Source organism: Bidens hawaiensis, unplaced genomic scaffold, assembly GCF_021521415.1.
Source record: "Bidens hawaiensis isolate Kalapana, Puna unplaced genomic scaffold, B.hawaiensis_p1.1 tig00053101_1, whole genome shotgun sequence".
Lineage (NCBI taxonomy): Eukaryota > Viridiplantae > Streptophyta > Magnoliopsida > Asterales > Asteraceae > Bidens > Bidens hawaiensis.
This window is the reverse complement of record NW_027506242.1, coordinates 52,121-74,268: the sequence shown is the minus strand read 5'-3', so window position 1 is coordinate 74,268 and position 22,148 is coordinate 52,121. Positions and strand designations below refer to the sequence as shown.

At 34.1% G+C, this 22,148-nt stretch overlaps 2 protein-coding genes across 3 annotated transcripts; one reads left to right on the top strand and one right to left on the bottom strand.

The window, feature by feature from the left end:
- The first annotated feature begins 6,527 nt into the window (after window positions 1–6,527).
- LOC143617211 (B-box zinc finger protein 21-like) lies at window positions 6,528–8,329 on the top strand. 2 transcript variants are annotated; one of them, XM_077089841.1, is made up of 2 exons: window positions 6,528–7,126; window positions 7,800–8,329. In XM_077089841.1, the coding sequence occupies exons 1-2, from the start codon at window positions 6,557–6,559 to the stop codon at window positions 8,148–8,150; spliced, it is 921 nt and encodes a 306-aa protein (XP_076945956.1). In that variant the 5' UTR covers window positions 6,528–6,556; the 3' UTR covers window positions 8,151–8,329. The 2 variants fall into 2 exon arrangements, with proteins under 2 accessions (XP_076945956.1, XP_076945955.1); XM_077089840.1 differs by having other exon boundaries at window positions 7,788–8,329.
- Window positions 8,330–18,823: 10,494 nt separating this feature from the next.
- On the bottom strand, window positions 18,824–22,046 carry LOC143617205 (porphobilinogen deaminase, chloroplastic-like). Its single transcript, XM_077089836.1, has 5 exons — window positions 21,850–22,046; window positions 21,002–21,407; window positions 20,717–20,923; window positions 19,375–19,552; window positions 18,824–19,295 (listed from the first exon to the last, which is right to left on the bottom strand). Exons 1-5 carry the CDS (start codon window positions 22,044–22,046, stop codon window positions 19,183–19,185), a joined length of 1,101 nt encoding a protein of 366 aa, XP_076945951.1. The 3' UTR covers window positions 18,824–19,182.
- Window positions 22,047–22,148: the final 102 nt, after the last annotated feature.

Here is a 22,148-nt window from a genome sequence, read left to right as displayed (position 1 = left end):
TGAAGAGGTAGGTCCCAGCAGAGCCCAGTTGGACCCGCAAGACTCACCTGGAACAGGGACGTCTGCGCAATGACCAACTGCTCCAGCAGGACCCACCATGCTCAAAGAACCTTACGCGCAGTACGCCAGCTGTACCCGCAGGGAAAGCCTCCCAATGGTGAAGTACCCCGCCTGTTCCCGCAGCTGCGGATACAAGCCATCAGGGAAGGCTACCCGCACTAACAGCAAGGCTACACGCACAAGGCATTCGTTACTTCAGTAGTCACATGAAGGAATGAGCAAGGCGGGAATACTCCCGCCTAAATGAGCCAGTCCGTATGCTTCTGGAAGGTCTTTTCGTACTATACCTACTAAGGTATGGGCGGAACAGACAATTTGACCAGAGCAGCCCATGAACTAATCACAGGGTGACAGCTCACCGACAACAATACGAGGAGGAGCACCCTCTAGTACTGTTTCACTATTAGCCGCTGCCTACTCACCAACCCTTACGAGGGGACGTGCGCAGCCTACAGTTGGTGGAACAGTGCGTAGCCGGCAGTAAAGGAACAGTATACAGCCGACCTTATTACTGTTGGCCGTAACCTATCCATCAACCAGCATGGCATGTGCGTACGTCCACTGTTGGTAGAACAGGAATACTATTCAGCCGGCTGTACCTGCTTGGAAACTTACCTTCGGCTATAAATACTCCAACACCTTGGAATGGTAAGGACATCATCTGATATCTCAATCTTATCTAGCAATCTCTTAATATACTCTTATATTCAGAGCAATCTAGTCTGATTCTCACGCCGGAGGGTGGTCACAAGAAGGAACCCCCCCTTCTCAGTGACGAGCTTACGGTGTCTGTTTTGCAGGTCTCCTGAAGAACAACCTTCTCTGCTAGACCTCATCCGTGGGAAACATTACTTAACCCCCAGATTATCTATAATCTGTCCAGGGTTCACTTAGTGTTTCTTCAAGATAGCAAAAGTGGATAAACGTATATGCATTTATTTTTTAGAAATATTTGTAAAGGTTATGTCATTGTACCTTAATTTTTAATTTGCAAGTCATAAACCGGGATATTATTTGGTAACACTTCAGTGGCAAGTACAAAACTATGCAGCGCCTAAGAAGCGAAGGCATACCATAAACTGAATTTGCAAGACTTTTCGAATACTTATAAAAAAATTAAAAATTAAAAGAAAATGTGAGAAATGTATGTACCATATGGAAAAGACATAAATGGTTACTTCTGCATTTTCCATGTATCCAACAAAAAAGGGCTCCTGAAAAAAACCAATAGTATGAAGCTTATCTTAAAAAAAACCTGATCCACACTAATAATGCCTAGCATTTAAGAAAAAAATACAAAATCTTTGTGGTGAATGATCATGTTATAAATCTGTGTAAAAATGATTAAATGAACATGTATAGGAAGTACCTCTTGTATATTTTTATGACCGAATCATCCGATTTGAGTTGGGTTTGAACTCCTGTAGATAAACCTATCTACCAATTTTAGTTCATAACTTAACCATGATATCAAAAAAATCGAAACCTGCATACACTTGATCTTCATAATTAATTTTAATTTTGAATTATTAACGTTCATTGGTGTGTTTGGTATTGTAAAGATCAGCCACACCAATAAAAAATGAAAAACCATGACTCATGCAAATAAAAGTTTGGAAACTTGCTAATTACAAAAAAGAAAAACTTAAACATAACCAAGGTAGCATACCTTAGCAAGTAAATCTGCAAATTGACATGTAAACAAATTCAGTATGATCAATGAACTCTGGCTCAGGCATCGAATCGAGAAACTCTCTATATATCACCAGTAATCAAAATTAATAATCTGACTTACAAATTTGGAAGACGTACACATGCATAACATGCCTACGCATCATTCGAAACTCTCTGTGAATGCAGAATATGTCTATGCTTTAATTTTAAGAAATCAAATCTTAGTTAGAACTCTTTTACGTCCAACATAACAGCCCATATAAATATATTACAAAAACATTACTGTATATGTTATTGACTTGCAAATATATATGTGCATGTTTATATGTACCATGGTCCATGAAAAAGCATAGCCAAGTGGAGGAAATCCTCATTCTCATAATCTTTCCAATGTTTGATTCAAGTTTTATTTAATAGTTCACAACAGTCTCATTTTCAGTTTTCCAGTTCATTGTAGTCATCTTTCATTAAATTTATCTACACAAATTTATTATTTACCATAAACACACGCAGCAACAACAACAACAACAAACAGTACATAAGTAATTTGAACATGTTGATTGCATAAAGTATCAAACAATGGCCATAAATCTCACAACTATACAAATCCTACCTCAACAAATTTGACTAAATATCAATCACGATTAAAAGAGGTAAAATTAAACAATAATTAGATAGGAGTAAATTTTTAATTGAAAGATCCATTAAAACCATACATACTAATATTACCTTAATTTCAAGAGAATATAAAGGAATTAGACCATACGCTACTAAAATTAAACTTGCGAGATGATGAAATTATATCTGGAAATCGGTGTTCTCTACAAAAGAGCGTGGTTGGTGTCCACTTCGCCATCACCGGCCGGAGGCCATAGGCGAATCCTTCATCGTCTATCACCTGCTCCCCTCTGTTTCACTCTGGAGAGAGATAAATCCAAGATAACAGAAGCGGAGGTCGAGGGTGGTCACATAAACCCTAAATCGACAGTACTTACTCAGTTGCTCGTGTCTTCAGGGAGGAGATGAAAATTTGGAAATTGTAATATTCAACTTTAATGAATTAATTAAAACTAAACACCAAGATATATGTAATAGGTACTCTCTATGTTTGCAATATCTATATGAAATTTGGTTTTCTGGCCCTAGAGGCTGTGAAATTTTTGAGTAGGGTTCAGCGTGTCGTACATGAAACCTCTTCAGCTTCTAGGTCCCAAAGCTTCGTATTTAGCAGGATTGGTTTTGCTATTCAAAAGGGGGTTGCGGCGCAGTTTGTTGCTCGTTTGCCTGCCACTTTATTGTAATCGTTTTATAGTAAATTATATATAATTTAAAATAAAAAAAAATCTACAGGTATATAAAATGTTTGGAGAAATTTAAGTAAATACACATTTTCCTGAGTTCAAATGCATATGTAAAAACTTAAAATCAAAATCTTAAACCAATCTTATATAAAATATAATGCACTGTTGTTCAAATCCCGGTTAAAAACAATTTGTAGTTTACTACCATACAAGTCCAAATTCTTAGACAATGATGCACCTTTATTTTCTTTAATTGGCAATTACATGTGACTTAAAATTTTATTATAACATACTTGCAATTTCACCTTATTTTCTTATTTCACCATTTAATGCTAATGAATGAATCAATTAGAAGTTACCTTTAATAAAAATGAATTTGAATTCATATATTGAAATGACTTCATCATCATCATCGTACTCAGTATATCCCACCAATAGCAATGCTATGGTAGGGTCTGAGGAGGGTAAGATGTAGACAGCCTTACCTCTATCCCATAGGGATAGAGAGGCTGCTTTCGGTGAGACCCCCGGCTCGATAGTAGTTTTGAATCAAGCCTTGGACATAAGACACATAACACTCAATCATCGGGACACCGGCTGATTGGTGCATGTGCCCTTGTCTTTCGGCTATCAACGCCACCACATGATGCCTGATTAACCTTCCGCCACTTTTAACGTTATTTTCACGTGATTAGTAAAATAACGTCAAAATTAGTGCAATTTTACTTTTGCCCACCCAAGGGTTCACACATATATACATTATATGTGCGCACCGCAAGCAGGGCGTAAAATGACTTATATTTTCACGTGATTAGTAAAATGACTTACGCCCTGCTTGCGGTGCGCGCATATAATGTATATATGTGTGAAACCTCGGGTGGGCAAAAGTAAAAGTGCACTAATTTTGACGTTATTTTACTAATCTCGTGAAAATAACGTTAAAAGTGGCGGAAGGTTAATCAGGCATCATGTGGTGGCGTTGATAGCCGAAAGACAAGGGCACATGCACCAATCAGCCGGTGTCCCTGATGATTGAGTGCTATGTGCCTTATGTCCAAGGCTTGATGCAAAACTACTATCGAGCCGGGGGTCTCACCGGAAGCAGCCTCTCTATCCCTATGGGATAGAGGTAAGGCTGTCTACATCTTACCCTCCTCAGACCCTACCATAGCATTGCTATTGGTGGGATATACTGAGTACGATGATGATGATGATGATGATGATGATGATGATGATGATGATGATATTGAAATGACTTAAAGATAAGGTGTCAAATATTGAAATATGTTGAAAAAAAGATAAGGATGGCTATGTGATTGACAAGTGGCAAAATTAAGTAGTATTTTCTTATAGAGAAAAGATCCAATACACTAATGCTTATCGTACAAATACGTACTCGAATTTCGTTTTTCACGAATCGACCCATGAAATCGCATCCAAACATCTCGGAATCGTCAATACATATCCAATCAATCATCGCTTCACCGAAAAAACAGTTTTGGATGGTTAATCGATCAATTTTTCACTTTTTTTCACAAAGATGGTTCGTTTAACGAGCGTTTAAGGTTTTGTGAGCGTTTTCTGAGCGTTTTAGGTTTTTGCCTTTGTTTTTTTGCCTTTGAGCGTCTCGCGTACCTACCGTACGTTAAGCATTATCGTACAGTAACTGCACCCTTTTCTTATAATAGATAGATTTGATTATTATTGGTTGGTAGGTTTCCTGTTTGTTTATCTTGATTAAAAATATAATTATATTAAAAAAAGAGTAAAAATCAGGAGTCAATATGTTAAAAGTTGGTGTTATTACATCAATGGAAATAAAATAGGTAAAACAACCTACTTAAGGAAAAGTTGAACAAAAACAAGATCGTATGCGTTTCTAGTAAGAAATCAATCGACTAAGGGTTATATCAGGAATCAAACACATATTCTGTCAAGTTTGTCCATTTGAACCGGCCGGGCACCCTTTACTTTTTATTAATATTACAAGTTCACATGAAAATATAAACATTTTCGTATTCCATTTCGGAATTGGTTGCCGTTCTAACTAGCTTTTGCCAGTGAACCAATAAAGGAGTTGTCTACTTGTGAAACATTTATGCAAAAATGATAAATATATACTGTGTTTATTCTAAACGGAAAATGAGGGTCAGATCATTAAGACGACCTTTCGATCTCAATTATAATGTTTTTATCTTTTGAAAAGACAGCGCTAATGTTGCATAAATTCTTTTATTAAGTTTTAATGGACGTTCATTTAGGTTTCTTCCATTATAGAATGCAATAAATAGTTATATGTGATCCAACATGTTCTGCAATATGTCGACCAAGAGAATCCCGACATCATCATTTAGAAATCCACATAAAATATTTTCATAATTGTTTATTTAAAGGATTTAGGTGAGAGAAATTAATATAATTGTTTAAAGTGCAATAATCTATATGTTTGAGGTTATGATATGCCATTTCATATCCACATTTTGCAACAGTTTCTAGTGAGAGATGAGGTCACATAAGGGTAACATTCATGTTAGGTTTATGGGTTACAGATTGATGGACTAAATTGTTTAACTTGAATATGGTCGACTCACATGTATATATTTATTATTAGACAAGCTTAGAATCATGTCATCTTCGTTGTTTGGTTTAATGTTCATGTGTAGTGACTTAGTAACAAGTTAAACAATCAATTACTACGACTCTAATAAAGCGTTTTGGTAATAAATGGTAAACTTCAATGAGGTTGTGTTTCTTGTAGTGTGGCAGATCGAGCAAGTATTAACTTTCGTTCGTTGCAATCCAATTCAATCCAGTTTATTTGGTATACTAGAATATCGAAAAACACATCTTTTGAAACCTTGGAAAATTGACATGAATATATCCCCCATCACCTTTATTCTTAAATCGAAATCCAACAAAGAACCTATAACATTAATGCACTCAAACCCCCTCCATGCCTCTTGTCCGACAAGTGATATAAAACCTCAGATTTTTTGTAGTTTCGAATAATAAAGACAAGAACACATTAGATGCTAGGTATGGAACCATAACTATGATATGAAAAACACGTATCAATCATGCATTTAAGTTGAAAGGGAGTGAAAAAGAAGGATAAGGTTCTCTTTCTTTTGATTAAAACAATTTCTTCATGCACAAACTAATCAAAACACGACCGAAACATAACACGACACAAACAAGTCGTATTCAGGTTGAACAATTCAATCTAATATCTCAAACCCTACTTGCCCGTTCTCCATTTCATTATTGAAACTTATTCCATTTAAGATTACCCGTATCTAGTTACAAAACAAAAGCTCCATCATCACCACTTTTGGTTTCCTTCCACCTCACACCCATTATATTGGTCTTCAACTTTCATATTCATCCTTTTCCATTTTAATATTATACTTACTATTATTGCCAATAACACCCATCATATTCATCACTTTTCATTTTAGCATCCCAAACTCTCAACACCCACCTACCACCACCATCGGACCGCCACCAAACACCCAATAATAATGAAGATCCAATGTGACGTATGCAACGAAAACGAGGCGTCGGTGTATTGCTCGGCCGATGAAGACGCCCTATGCTTGGCCTGCGACCACCGCGTCCACCACGCCAACAAACTCGCAGGAAAACACCCGCGGTTCTCCCTCCTACTCCCGTCTCCGAAAGACTCACCCGTGTGTGATATCTGCCAGGACAAAAATGCTTTCTTGTTTTGTCAACAAGATAGAGCCATACTATGCAAAGACTGTGATCTTGCTATTCATAAAGTCAACCAACACACACAAACGCACAACCGGTTTCTTCTAACCGGTGTTAAGTTATCTCCCACGGCTTCTTTATACTCTTCCTCAACTCCTCCGTTGACTTTACTCTCTACAAGTTATTCAAACGTGGTAGTACCTGATCAACAAAAGAAACCGGTTACTTATCCGATCATGAATAATCAGGCTATAAGTGTTAAGGCTACCAACTGCCAACAAGAGTCAACGACAAGTAGCATATCGGAGTATTTGATTGAGACGCTTCCTGGTTGGCACGTTGAAGATTTTCTTGATCCTCCTCCAAGTTTCTCTAAGGTTTGTCACCGACAATCACTGTAAACGAGTCGAGTCGAGTTTAAGCAAGTTTGAATATATTTTTAAAGCCAGAGCTTGACTTGATTCATGACCAGTTTTTCAAGCTCGTCTCTGTTTAATTATTTTTTTATTTAAAGATTTATACAAATGATTTAACATTTTATTATAACTTAATAACTTTTAAATGTAATACAATATAAGTTTTTTTAGCTTGTATATTACAATAATTGTTATATAAACATGTATTTAATACTATCAATAAAAACGTCATAAATAGTAAACTCTTTCAAGGTCACAAGCCTGTTTGAACATGATCCATTTATTTTTTATTAATTAGTGTTTATGAATTTATATGTACATATATATTTTAACTATAATTTTTATATATACATAATGTACAATATTTAGCAATTATTTCATAATATATATAAAAATGATTGTTATAAAAATATATGTTAAATAAAAGTTATAATGATATTATTGCTCATTATGCTTAAGAGTCCTCTTGATAAGTGAAGTTTAGTCTTCAGAACGTTTGTTAATTGTTAAACAAACTTATTTTTCGAGCTTTTTACTATCTGATCTCTAGTAGCACACGAGTGGTCTGCCTTTTGTCTCTATTTATATTTAATAATCTTACAGCATCTTATTAATTCAATAGAATAAATTACAGGTTGGTGACAATGATCCAGGGCCAGTATGGGGTAGTGATCTAACAGATGGAAGCTTGAACAGTTCTTTAACGTCTTCAATGGGGATATGGGTCCCACAGGCACCACCGCATGCGCGGTATGCTCAGGTGCTTCAACAATTCGAACCCAGATCAAATATGGGATTTGGAGTTCAAGCAACTAACGGATCGTCACTTGTATTTGCTCAAAATGATTACAATAATATTAATAAGATCACAAATGGGACAAAATTAAGCAGAAATCGGGTACCCGACAACGGACATTGCTTCACGGTGCCTCAGATTAGTCCATCTTTAACAACCTCTAAGAGATCAAGAACGCTTTGGCAATGAACCCCAAACCCTATCGAGTGTTATCTTTTTTTACTTTTTTTTTGTTATTATGGTGTATGTTGTTAGATGTTTCTTTTAATCCAAAATGAGTTTTGTATGTTCTTCGATCATTTGGCTTGTGCTTTATAACAAAAGAAACATAGATCAAAGTGTTCTTTATGTGAATTATGGTTGAATGAAGTGATAACTTGAAGAATGGTCTAGGAATAAAGTATATTTATTTATTATGAATTGTTGAATATGTTTATTAAAAAAGAAAATTGAAACCCGGTAATATATTAATTTTTACATATTTATTTCTGATTTTTTACAAAATTACTAGTAAGTGTAATACGTCTTTTTGTTTGAAAGAGGCATAAGTAACTGATATTTAATAACTTTATGTATTATATTTCCTACCTCGTGTAATAAACGGGTTCTAAGTATGATACGATAATAAATGAATCAAATAAAAAATAAAATAATAATCTTTATCACAAACATCTAACCAATCAGATGTTAATGAAACTTTTAAGAAAAAAAAAATTGATTCATAAGGAAAAGAAGAGAGAAAAATTGGAATAGAAACATCATTTGATTCGTTGATTTGTTTTAAAAAAAGAAGGAAAATTTGAAACTATTAATGGAATAATACTAAATAGATGTCATTAAATAAACAAATTAACGTATCCTTTTTTTAACAACAAACATTTAGGAGCTCCACACCACATGTTACTTTTACAAATTTTGGCTTTCAGAGATACTCGAAATTCTGTCACCCTATAAGAAAACCTTTAAAAAAATCTCCATGACCACTCCACCAGAAAAGGAATGGCCTAAATAAGTATCGTAGGAACAAAATGGTGTACCGTTAGTAGACTGTGACGTGACATTGAGGTAAGGGGTTTTGCTTGGTCTATTTGACTATTTGAGGAAATTAATATACCTGAAATTTGGACACCTTACATTTTCACTTGTTCTATAAAGAAAATTATATTCAACACAAATTGGTTCAAATGAAATAGAAGGAAAATAATAAAAGACAAGAACACAAGGTACAAGCCTCTAATTCTATGTCATGAAAACTAAATAGAAATCTCTTGTCATGATCATAAAAGCAAATCTTAATAGCTTTGTTATTTGTTAATATCAAGTGAGTTACAAATAAATTATCAGATAACTTATAAATGATGGGTCTGGGTCGGTGAGGGATCTGGTGTACCGGTTGCAGGGTGACCCAAGAGTCAACCATTCATCTATTAGTCGAAACTATCGTTTTCCACATTCAAATCTTAATAGCACAAACTTGTTTAGGTTAAAACCTGAACCCACAAATTCTATGTTACTTCTGTCATATATATACACTATTATTTATTGTTTTGTTGTTTAACGATATAACTAATTTGTATTTTTGGTGTTTTACTTGTGTTTTTTATCGAAAATGTTATTTAGTTTCTATGATAGCCAAATATAGACAGAATACGTGATAAGTTGCGCCAAGATATCCCGGGATCATCCACTGACATAGGTGGGGTTTGTTGAGTCATATATAGCTTGTGCCAAGGGATATTGTTGAGACATTTACCAACCTAATTCACTTAGTAAGAACATGTTCTAGTTGTATCCCCTCTTTATTTCCTTTTTATTTTAAAGCAACAGAATTATGTTATAATAGATGATATAATTTTGTCACTTGGTTAGAAAAATTAATTACGATTATTAACGAGGTTAATGTTTTAAGATGTACTTTTATATGTAAAGTGTTTGATAATGCTAATTATCTATCTATAATATATATAAAAAATCTTAAGCGTCGCGATGTGGTCACTCCCCTTTTTTTTGGTGCCACCAAATTTGCTTGATTTTTAAATAGAGGTTTCTCATGCATTTAACCCGAATTCACGGGTATGAGTCTCATCAGACCCATATATTTCATAAACGGGTTATAACATCTCATTGAATTAAAAAACCAATTTTATCAAATATTTGATATAAAAATCCTATAAAGTAGGAATATACTAAAAATTAATATCTAATTTATTTAAAAAATGATATATTATTTATAATTATAAAACCAATTTTATTAATAAAAAAATTAAACGGGTCTTGTGTCTCATTAAACTCATATAGCTTTTAAACCGGGTTATAACATCTCATTTATTAGTGAAACAATTTATCATCTAACCATAAGTATATTATTAATTTTCATACAATAAAAAAAATAAAAATTCAAAAAATAAATAAATATTAGAAACTAATATATGTATAAACGAAACCATAAAAATTCTACATGTCGCGATGTGGTCGCTCCCCCTTTTTTGGAGTCACCAGATTTGCTTGATTTTTAAATATAGGTTTCCTATGCATTTGACCTGAATTCATGGGTATAGGTCTTATCAAACCCATATTTTCTTAGACGGGTTATACCATCTCATTAAATTAAAAACTAATATCATCAAATATTTGATATAAAAATCTTATAAAGTAGAGATATACTAAAAATTAATATCTAATTTATTTAATATATATATATATATATATATATTATTTATCTACCTATTTTAATAAAATAAAATAATTATGAACACATGTCACTCTGTGGTTAATCGTCATAATTTTTTCCCCTCCAAAAGTAATATATGTCATAGGTAAACCTAAAAAACTAATATATGTCAATGATCATCAATTATTTACTTTCCTTTTACATTTAATTTATATTATATCTATAACATGATTAAATTATTAATTTTTCTTTAAACTCTATTTATTTTATATATATTTATTTTTATAAAAAAAAACATTTACATATTATACTAATATATGTTGTTAGAATATATTTCACAACATATTTGGTGAAATCCAAAAAACTTGGTAAGATTGAAAAATCAACAACAAAGCGTGTTTGTTAAAGAATAAATATTGAAAAGAATATAACTTTAAATGTTATCGTCAACATATTATGCTATGTATATTGTTAAAGATTGTAAATAAAAAAAACTCTAATATGCTTTTATTTTACGAAACAATTTTTTTAATCATTAAAACTTAAATATATAATAACGAAACCTTTAAAAACTCTCTGGTTGCTCCTTATATTCTATCAAGATACCAGATTGCTTCATTTGTAAATTGAGTTTTCTCATGCATTTGACCCGAATTCACGGGTATGAGTCTCACCAAACCTAGATAGCCCTTAAAAGAGTTATAACATTTAATTAAATTAAAAATTAATCTCACCAAATATTTGATATGAAAATCCTATAGAATAAAGATATATTAAAAATTAATCTCTGATATTTTTAAAGTAGATATTATTTATATATTAAAAAACAATTTAACAATAAAAAATAAGCGGGTCATTGGTCTCACCAAACCTGTATAACTTTTAAACCGGGTTATAACGTCTAATTTATTTGTGAACATTTTTATCATCAACTCCTAAGTATAGTATTAACTTCCTTACAACAAATAAATTAAAATCCAAAATAATATACAAATATTATAAACGAATAATGTAAAACACTCCGTAATACGGGGGGGGGGGGGGCTAAAACTAGTAATTAATAAACCAATTTTATAGTAAAAATAAAAAATAAACGGGTCTTGGGTCTTATCAAATCCATATAGCTTTTAAACCGGGTTATAACATCTCATTTATTTGCGAAACAATTTATCATTAAACAATAAGTATATTATTAACTTTTATACAATAAAAAAATAAACATTCAAAAAATAAATAAATATTAGAAACAAATAATGTAAAACAACCCCTGTAATACGGGGGATAAAAAGTAGTGTTATAAATATCTTTTTAACATAATGTAGCAAGTAAATTAAAATATGTTGAAAATAACACCAACGAATCGAACAATTGAATATCAAGAACAAAGGATTACAATCGTATTAACAGATGAAAGATTACAGAGAGAGTAATTAAGAAAGTATTAACTAACTAACTAATTGAGTTCTTGATCTATATATGCCCTAATCCCCAAATCAGTGTTTGTTACAAGTCGTTATAACCTGAGGAGAAAATTGACACATAACCCCCCTTCAACTTCCAGAAGCTAACATTATTAACCCAAACTTACTACTATCCAGAAATGACAAATCAGCCCATGTACTAATATTGACAATTTCTAACTTTTATATAACAATCTCCACCAAAGTTTCAATTGTCATACACCAACATCTAACCTTTCAACACAATAGTTGAACTTTGGTCCTGGAAGAACTTTAGTAAGCATGTCAGCAGGATTCTCCTCTGACTTAACTTGTTCAACTTTGACTTCTTTTGCATTTACAATCTCTCTTATAAAATGCAATTTCACCTTAATATGTTTGGTTCTCTTATGGAACATACTATTCTTTGAGAGTTGTACAGCCACTTGGTTATCACAATATACCAAAGTATCATCCAACTGTACACCAAGATTAGTCAAAAAACCCTTCAGCCATAAACCTTCTTTAACAGCTTCAGTCAAAGCTATATATTCAGATTCTGTAGTAGATAAGGCTACTACCTTTTGCAATTGAGCTTTCCAACTTACCACACTTCCCAATACTTGAAATGTATATCCTGTAATAGACCTACCCCTGTCCATATCTTTTGCATAATCAAAGTCCACATAACCAATGACCAAATTGCCCCTAACCTCACCCCTTTGACCAAAGACTAACCCAACATCTATTGTACCTTTTAAGTACCTTAAAATCCATTTTACTGCTTCCCAATGAACTTTACCTGGATTAGACAAATACCTACTTACCATACTTACAGCATATGCAATATCTGGTCTTGTACAGACCATTAAGTACATCAGACTCCCCACTGCATTACCATATGGTACCTTCTCCATATAAGACCTCTCTTCATCATTCTTAGGAGAATTATTAGCAGATAATTTGAAGTGTGCACCAATAGGAGTAGAAACACACTTTGTGTTATCACCTGACATCCCATAAGTTGCCAAAACTTTGTGCACATATGAACTCTGTACCAACTTGAGTTGTTTAAGATTTCTATCTCTTATAATTTCCATACCTAGAATCTTCTTTGCATCTCCCAACTCTTTCATATCAAACTCATTTTTCAACAATAGCTTAGTAAGCAAATAGACAAATTTGCCCCTGCAATATTCTCTATGATATACACAACAGTCATAGAGACTTCTATTAAAACCATTACTTACCATGTAATCATCAAATCTCTTGTACCATTGTCTAGGTGACTGCTTTAGACCATACAAAGATTTCTTTAACAAACACACCATATCTTCACAACCTTTAACCTCATATCCTTTAGGCTGTTTCATATATATTTGTTCATCCAAATTACCATGTAAGAATGTTGTTTTCACATCTAACTGCTCCAACTCCATATCATATGAAGCAGTTAATGACAAAATCACTCTAATAGAAGTATGTTTGACTACAGGAGAAAAGATCTCATTGTAGTCAATACCTGCTTTTTGAGTAAACCCTTTTGCAACTAACCTTGCTTTGTACCTTGGATCTCCACCTTCTTCTAAACTTTCCTTTACCTTGTAGATCCATTTACAAGACACCAATTTCTTGTCTTTAGGCTTCTCAACAAGCTCCCACGTTCTATTCTTATTCAATGAATCCATTTCCTCATTCATTGCTTTTAACCACTTAACTCTATCAACTGAGTTAACTGCATCTTCAAAGGTTAGTGGCTCAAACAAGTTTTCATTCTCTGCTGCCATAAAAGCAACTGCAGAGATATCATAACCTTCTCTATACCTCAATGGTTGCACAATGTTCCTCCTTGGTCTATCTCTAGCAATACTAGGACTTATTTCATTATTGACAGAATTACCCCTGTCATGTTCCTCACCAGTTTCAACTATACTAGGCTCCACCTCAATCTGAACACCATCACCACTCAATGAACCACTAGCAGATGTGCCTGCACCCCCCCCCCCCCACAACATCTTTGTACATCACCTCTTCATTGAATTTCACATCTCTACTAATAATGACCCTTTTACCCTTGTTTTCCAATCTCCACAACCTATACCCTTTAACACCCTCAGGATAACCAAGAAACACACATTTAACAGCCCTTGGTTCCAACTTACCTTGACTAACATGAGCATATGCCAATTATCCAAACACCCTTAGACCACTGTAATCTTGTTTTTCTCCTGTCCAAGCTTCCATAGGAGTCATCGTGTCAAGAGCTGCTGAGGGAGATCTGTTAATCAAGTACACAGCAGTTGTGGCAGCTTCTGCCCAAAAACTTTTTGGCAGACTAGAGCTAACTAACATACACCTCAACCTTTCAACTATGGTCCTATTCATCCTTTCAGCTAAACCATTCTGTTGAGGAGTACCAGGAACAGTCAAATGCCTGGCTACACCATTAGCTCTACAAAACTTTTTGAATTCCTCGCTACAGAACTCTAAGTCATTATCAGTTCTTAGTTTCTTAAGTTTCCTTTCAAATTGGTTCTCCACTTTGAATTTTTCAAAAGTATCACTCTTATTCTTTAATACATATATACATACCCTTCTAGAGTAATCATCTATGATAGACAAGAAGTACCTTGCACCACCAAGTGAATCATGTTTAGCAGGCCCCCAGAGATCTGAGTGGACATAGTCCAAAATACCCCTGGTGGAATGTTTACCCCTGCCAAAACTCACTCTTTTGTGCTTGCCTAAAACACAACTTTCACACATGTTAATGTCACAACTACTTAGTTTTCCCAATACTTGTTACTTGTTTAACTCAACAAGTCCTTGGACACTAATATGACCTAACCTCTTGTGCCACATCAAAGCTGCACTTTCAGCATTTTCTTGAACATTATTTACTATACCAAATAGATCAACACTACCCTCTAGCAAGTAAATGTTATTTTCTTTCCTAGTACCAGCCATAACCAACATAGAACCCTTAACTATTCTAGCTTTTCCATCTTTCAAACTCACATGATACCCTAACTTCTCAAGAGTACCTAACGATAAAAGACTTCTTTTCAATTTTGGAATATACCTCACAGCTTTAAGATCAAATGGCACCCCATTCTTCAATTTAAGAGTAACAATAGCAGTTCCTAGTACTTGACAGGGCCTATCATCACCCAATTTTTACAGTACCAAGATTTTCCTCCCTGAATTCTTTGAAGAACCTTTTGACAGGTGTCATATGGAATGAGCACCCTGAATCCATTACCCACTGATGCTTCATACTATCATGACTATCTACACAAAATACATCTGCACTGTCATAACCTTCTGAATGGTCATCTGACTTATCTTTCCCAATATGACAATTATACCCTTTTGACCCACTAGCTTCACCTTTCTTCTTCTTTAACTCTGGACAATCTCTTTTGAAGTGCTTCTCAGAATTACACAAGTAACACCTCTTCTTGACTTTTGATTTTGATCTTGAATGATCCTTATTCCTTGGACCCCTTTGAACAGATCTTCCTCTCACAAACAAACCTTCTCCACCATCATCACTATGATCAGACCATTTCTTTAACTCCTTGGAATTGAGAGCAGCCAAGACTTCTTCCATGGTTAACGTCTCTCTTCCATACATTAAAGTATCAACAAAATGTTCATAAGTTGATGGTAATGAAGTCAGGAAGATTATGGCCTGATCTTCATCATCAAGTTCAACCTCAATATTTTCAAGATCCAAGATGAGTTTATTAAACTCATCTGTATGATCTTCAAGAGACTTACCAGCAGTCATGTTAAAAGTATACAACCGTTTCTTCAAGTATAAACGATTAGCCCATGATTTTGTCATATAAAGGGATTCTAACTTGGACCAGACTCCAGCGGCAGTGAGTTCTTTCGACACCTCTCGTAACACTCGATCACCCAAACTCAGAATGATTGCACTATGCGCCTTTTCGAGAATATCCTTCTTTTCTTTATCCGTTAAAACTTCTGGCATATTTGGTTCCCCCAACAGAGCATCGGAGATGCCCTGATGAACCAACAACGCCCTCATCTTCACCCTCCACAGAGAGAAATCGTTTCTCCCATCAAATTTCTCCAATTCGAACTTAGTGGAAACCATCTTGATCTTCGTATTGCGGAATTGATCGAACTAAATCGTTGAATCGAGCCAACGTGGCTCTGATACCAATTGTTGAAAATAACACCAACGAATCGAACAATTGAATATCAAGAACAAAGGATTACAATCGTATTAACAGATGAAAGATTACAGAGAGAGTAATTGAGAAAGTATTAACTAACTAACTAATTGAGTTCTTGATCTATATATACCCTAATCCCCAAATCAGTGTTTGTTACAAGTCGTTATAACCTGAGGAGAAAATTGACACATAACCCCTTTAACTTCCAGAAGCTAACATTATTAACCCAAACTTACTACTATCCAGAAATGACAAATCAGCCCCTGTACTAATATTGACAATTTCTAACTTTTATATAACAAAATAGAATAGGGAAATATTTTTCTTATAGGCATCTTAACTTTATCTAGATGTGATAGTTACAAACACGACCCGAATTAGACATACAAACAAAGGATTTCGCGCCTTTTTGTGTTGTCTAATTTTTAACATTTGAAAAACCTATGTTAAACTTTTACTAAAACACAAACAAATTGTATAGTAGTACATGGGAATGATAAGCAACAAATTTACCTGACGATAAAAATGCAAATTTGTAATATTTAAGTCGTAATGACTATATTTTTCCTATATGAAAACTTCGGGTTTGAAATAATTTGCAAAAAGTTAATTAGGAACATTGTGAAATTTTAAAACAAAAGTACTTGCTAAAAGAATCAACTCTGAACTCCCCCAAACTTGAAATGATTAAACCTTACCTTAACGCATCTGGCGTTAAAGATGATTTGGCAAAGTTTAAAGAATGAAACACCACTCCCTTCATGGTTTAAGGGGCATTAAAAGTAGGATGAATTAAAGTGGTAACGGACTTTGAATTCCTATACACAATGATTTAGAATTATTTTTCAATTAAACTAACCGAGGCGAAGCTTGGACGAAAAACGATTAATATCGGGCTCAAAATTTCGAAAAAAAAACGGGAAATTTGAAAGGTGGGAACCCCTGGGCTAAGCTTAAGCTTCATCCTTGTTAATGTGGGTTAAACCATATCTTTAGGGTGAGGACCGTGAGGTGGAGTGAAAGGGAGTAAAGAAGGCAATGTGGCATCTACGTTGAGTTAAGGGGCGTAAATATATACCCATGAACTATGGCCTTAGAATTAAAGAAAAGATTAGATTATTTTTATTGGTTTCATTTCCTAATACTTTATTTCATAGGAAATCAAGACAGGTTTTCGTCACGGTTTGTTTCTAAAATAAAGGTTAAACTCTACCGAGTACTGACTATGAAGATTAATATGTCATTTGGTTAGAAAATAAGGTTGTCATGTGATGAGTTTGTCCTTAACTAAACCTATCGCGTTCGTTTCACGGATGGAATGGAATTGGAATTGGAATCTGATAGGATTAGGAATTTGAAGGAATTGGATTTGGAATCTGAACATTCCAATAAGAATTGGAATTAGGGGGAATTTAAATCCAAGTACATTCTTAATATGTTCGTTTGACAAGTGACTAAGAATCGAGGAGTTTTTTTTTTTATTTATCAATGATAATGCTGAAAACATTTTAGTTTTTTTAGATTTTTTGTTTTTTATTTATATTTTGCGTTGTGATTTTATTTTTATTTTTATATTTTTGAATTTTTTTATGGGTTTTCTATTAAGATAAAAAACACCTCAAAAAAGTATTCAAAAATAATAATAAAAAATTCATAACTCAAAATATAAATTAAAAACAAAAAAAGTAAAAAAAAAACTAAAACGTTTTATTCATTTTCCTCGTTAAAAAAAACGCTAGATAAGATTCCAATGAACTTCCTTGAATTCTTCCACATTTTGGAAGGATTTGAAATCCCTGTATCTGAAGGAATTAAATTCCAATTCCAATTATTTGAACCGAACACACCAAAATGAAATTAAGATTCCAATTCCAGCAAAACGAACACGCCATATCATGGGATTTTAATTCCAATTCCTTTGAATTTCCACGAATTCTGTGAAACGAACACGCCCATAAAATATTTTTCCCAAATGGAAGTTGCTCCCAAACACACTATTATTCATTAAGCACATGACCAAAACATGTCCCCATTCCTGAACACAAACCCAAATGGAAGTTGGCATACCATTTTTAAAGATACAATCTTGACTTTAAAATAAAACATAGAGATGTGACAACGTTACCAATTTCCTTTTTCTGTAGTCGGATTGATTTGAGTGAATAAAAAAAAAATTATTTGCATATATATTAATTTGACTCAACTCAAATTATATAACAAGTCAATTTCAGTGTACTCAACTTTACTCAATTTGGATGTACCCACAAGTCAAAACAGTTCGCTCGTATCATATAAACCTTGCTAACCTAAAATGGATCCAAGTACCCGCCCACAACCATTGTTTGACACAGCCACATAATTGTCACAGTTGCCACCTCTACCATCAGCTGTACACCCCATATGGAAATGTTTATCATATCATATGCATTCTTTTTAACGATTCTCAACATAATTCAACAGATAAGTTATCAAATCATGCCCGTCATTTTTCTAAATGCTTAGTTTAACCCGAACGAAATCAATATTTCTTAGTATTATGGCACTTGTACGATACTACCATTTAACTAATGTATTAAGAAGATAATTTAGATACAAGCATTAGAGCACACGTACAAAGGACCAGGATCGCTTCAGTTTTAGCCAAGATTTTCGATTTTCACCCGTTAGACCCACCAAATACAAACAATACATGATTAATCCAAGCTAAAAAAAACAGCACATTGCAAAAATGAATGCAAACCAGCAATCGTAGAAACTAATCTAGAAATTCTCTCCTTAAATTACACGAATGATCAACAAAACTACATTACACAGGACAAATCAAATTGACAAATTCTATTCTTTACACAAATGATACAACAAATCAAAACAAACTCACCAGAAGCTACCCGAATTCAAAGACCTCAACTATCAAAAAAACCAGGACCCGCACGCGAGAGCAGTTCCTCACCCGCATCCTTCCCCATCAGAATCATATCTTCATAAGTATATGATCCCTTTCTAGAAGTTTCCAGAACTATAATCATAAACCAACAATCATTAGTCATCAAGTATTATCCAAACATGTTGCATAAACCATGTGTTTTATTAACCACCTTTTGTTCCATCAGGCGAGGCCACTAACCCTCTAAAGAGGCATCCTCCATCTTCATCTTTACACGCGTATCCGGCTATCGGTGTTCTACAAGATCCATCAAGTGTTAATAGAAAAGCCCGTTCACATGCAACAGCTAACCTTGTGTCTTCGTGGTTTAGCTTTGCTATGTAATTAGCCTGCAAAATTGAATCACATTTGGCACAAGTATTTTACTATTTCAGACCCATGTAGTTAACTTGGTCGTGTTCGTGTGTTGATGGGTCAAACTCTACATGAACCCAGAAATTTTACCCAAATCTGAACACAACACGCTTATTCACAGGTTGATACAAACACGACCTGTTTAACCAGGAAAATTTTCTATTTTTTTGCATGTTGAGACAATAAAGTGACAAATTTAGAACCAAAATTACAAATGTGTATGGGTGTGCATGAAACCGAAAAAACCGACCCGTAACAGATATTTTATCCAAACCCTACATGAACCCAGAAATTTTACCCAAATCCGAACACAAAATGCTTATTCGCAGGTTGATACAAACACAACCCGTTTAACCCAGAAAATTTTCTATTTTTTTGCATGTGGAGACTATAAAGTGACAAATTTAGAACCAAAATGACGAATGTGTATGGGTGTGCATGAAACCGAAAAAACCGATCCGTAACCGAACCCAAACGGAAACTTGACGGTCTGGTTTTATGTTTTTGTAAAAACCGAACTTTTAGTTGTGTTTCGGTTTTGCGTGTAACCAAAACCGAAAAAACCGAACTGAATCGAAAATATGGATTTTCGTTTTTTAGTTTAAATTTTAAGAAACTTATAAGAATTTAATAAATAGTGTAACTAAATGTTTTAGCTCAAAGGCATAATAATTAATTAACAAAAATATTTATGGCCAGATTCATTATTTTCTGCTAATTCTTTTTTTCAGTCCATAGATGTCTAGCCCAAATGGTAAAACCGAAATTGAATGATTTTCAAAAACTCAAAAGATAAATTTTCAGTTTTTGGTTCGGTTTGAGCACAAAACTGACCCAACAAATATGTTTAAACTATAAAACCCGATGCTCAATTCTATTTTATCTTTTAAACTTTGGCACAGAATACACAATCAGTATAAGTTAGGATATATATAAATATAACACAAGTTTATAAGAACAAAAGAGTCAATCCGCCTGACCAACCCGAAAATAACCCATTTAGCTCAACACACAAACTTGATGTTAGGTTCATGTCGTGTGTTCATTTCATATCAGAAACTCACACCTCTAACTTCAAATTTTCAACCATTTACTTATGAATCGAGATAACAAAACCAGAATTAAACGAAACAACTTACCATCGTATCGTCACCTTCTCGACACGCGATCCCAATCGCACCTTGTGCAACAGCAGGAAGCATATCATCAATAGGAAGAACGGAAGACACGTGTTCAGTCATGTTTAAGCGTTTTAGTCCAGCTAATGCTAATAATGTTGCTTCAACGACACCATCATTTAGTTTCTTTAATCTAGTCTGCACATTGCCTCTAAAATTCTCCAACACCTACAAAAGATTACGATAACACAATTTAGGGGTGTTTGGATGTATTTTTAATCGTATTACATGCTCATGTGGTCTTACAGTAAGGGACGGATATCTATGAAGCAGTTGAGACTTTCTTCTGAGTGATGCAGTACCGACAACGCTCCCAGCTGGAAGATCAGCTAATGAAGTTGCTTTCAAAGAAATAAACGCATCACGAACATCTTCACGTGGAAGATTGCAGGGCAAAATAGTCTTTTCAGGGAGATAAGTAGGAACATCTTTCATTGAATGTACAGCAATGTCGATTTCACTATTTAACAAAGCTTCATCTATTTCTTTAGTGAACAAACCCTTGCCACCAATATCCGCAAGAGGTTGACTCAAGATCTTATCACCCGTCGTTTTGATCACCACAATTTCAATGGCTCCGTCTTCTGCTAGCTCGCTACTTGAAGCCATGAGTTTATCACGTGTCTCATATGCTTGTGCGAGTGCTAATGGACTGTTCCACACATGATTCATAAACCGATTTTCTCATAAGACAGTGATAAATCAAGACAAAACAGCATTGATTAAAAACATATGAATCTCAATACAGATAGGGGTGCTCGGTATTCGGATGCTTCTCGAAATACGATGAATTACAAGGTTCGAATTCGGTTTTCAAAAATTCAAATTTGATTCGACTTCAGTAATAAAATTTTCGAATGGAATGCGGATTCATGATTTTAGATTAAATTCGTGATTCAAATTCAAATAATGCACTTGATTATAATTCCATACACACACATATAACTCAAATCGAAAATGTCGAATCTGACTTCAGAATTTCAAATTTGAATAATACGATTCGTTGAACACCCCCAATAATTCGATAACAGCAGCATATTAAGAAATTAATGGATAATAATAATAATAATAATAATAATAATAACTACCGGTACCTTCCTCTGGTGCCAATTCTGATGAGAGCAACCTTTTTGTGCGTGTGTTGTTCGACTGCAGAGACTGAGGCTTTGATGAAGAATGTGTTATTACGTGGGCGTTGACAAAGCACTGGAGGAGATTTAAGGCATCCGTTAGCAGATATGATAGATGATGATGACCTGAAGGACATTAGAGATTGATTCAATGTCTCCATCTACAAAGTGATTTGGTGGAGACTGAAGAAACTGAAACAGATCGATCCAAGGAGGATATGGATGCAGGTTTCGTTGGTACTAGTTTCATCGGCAAGTTGAGA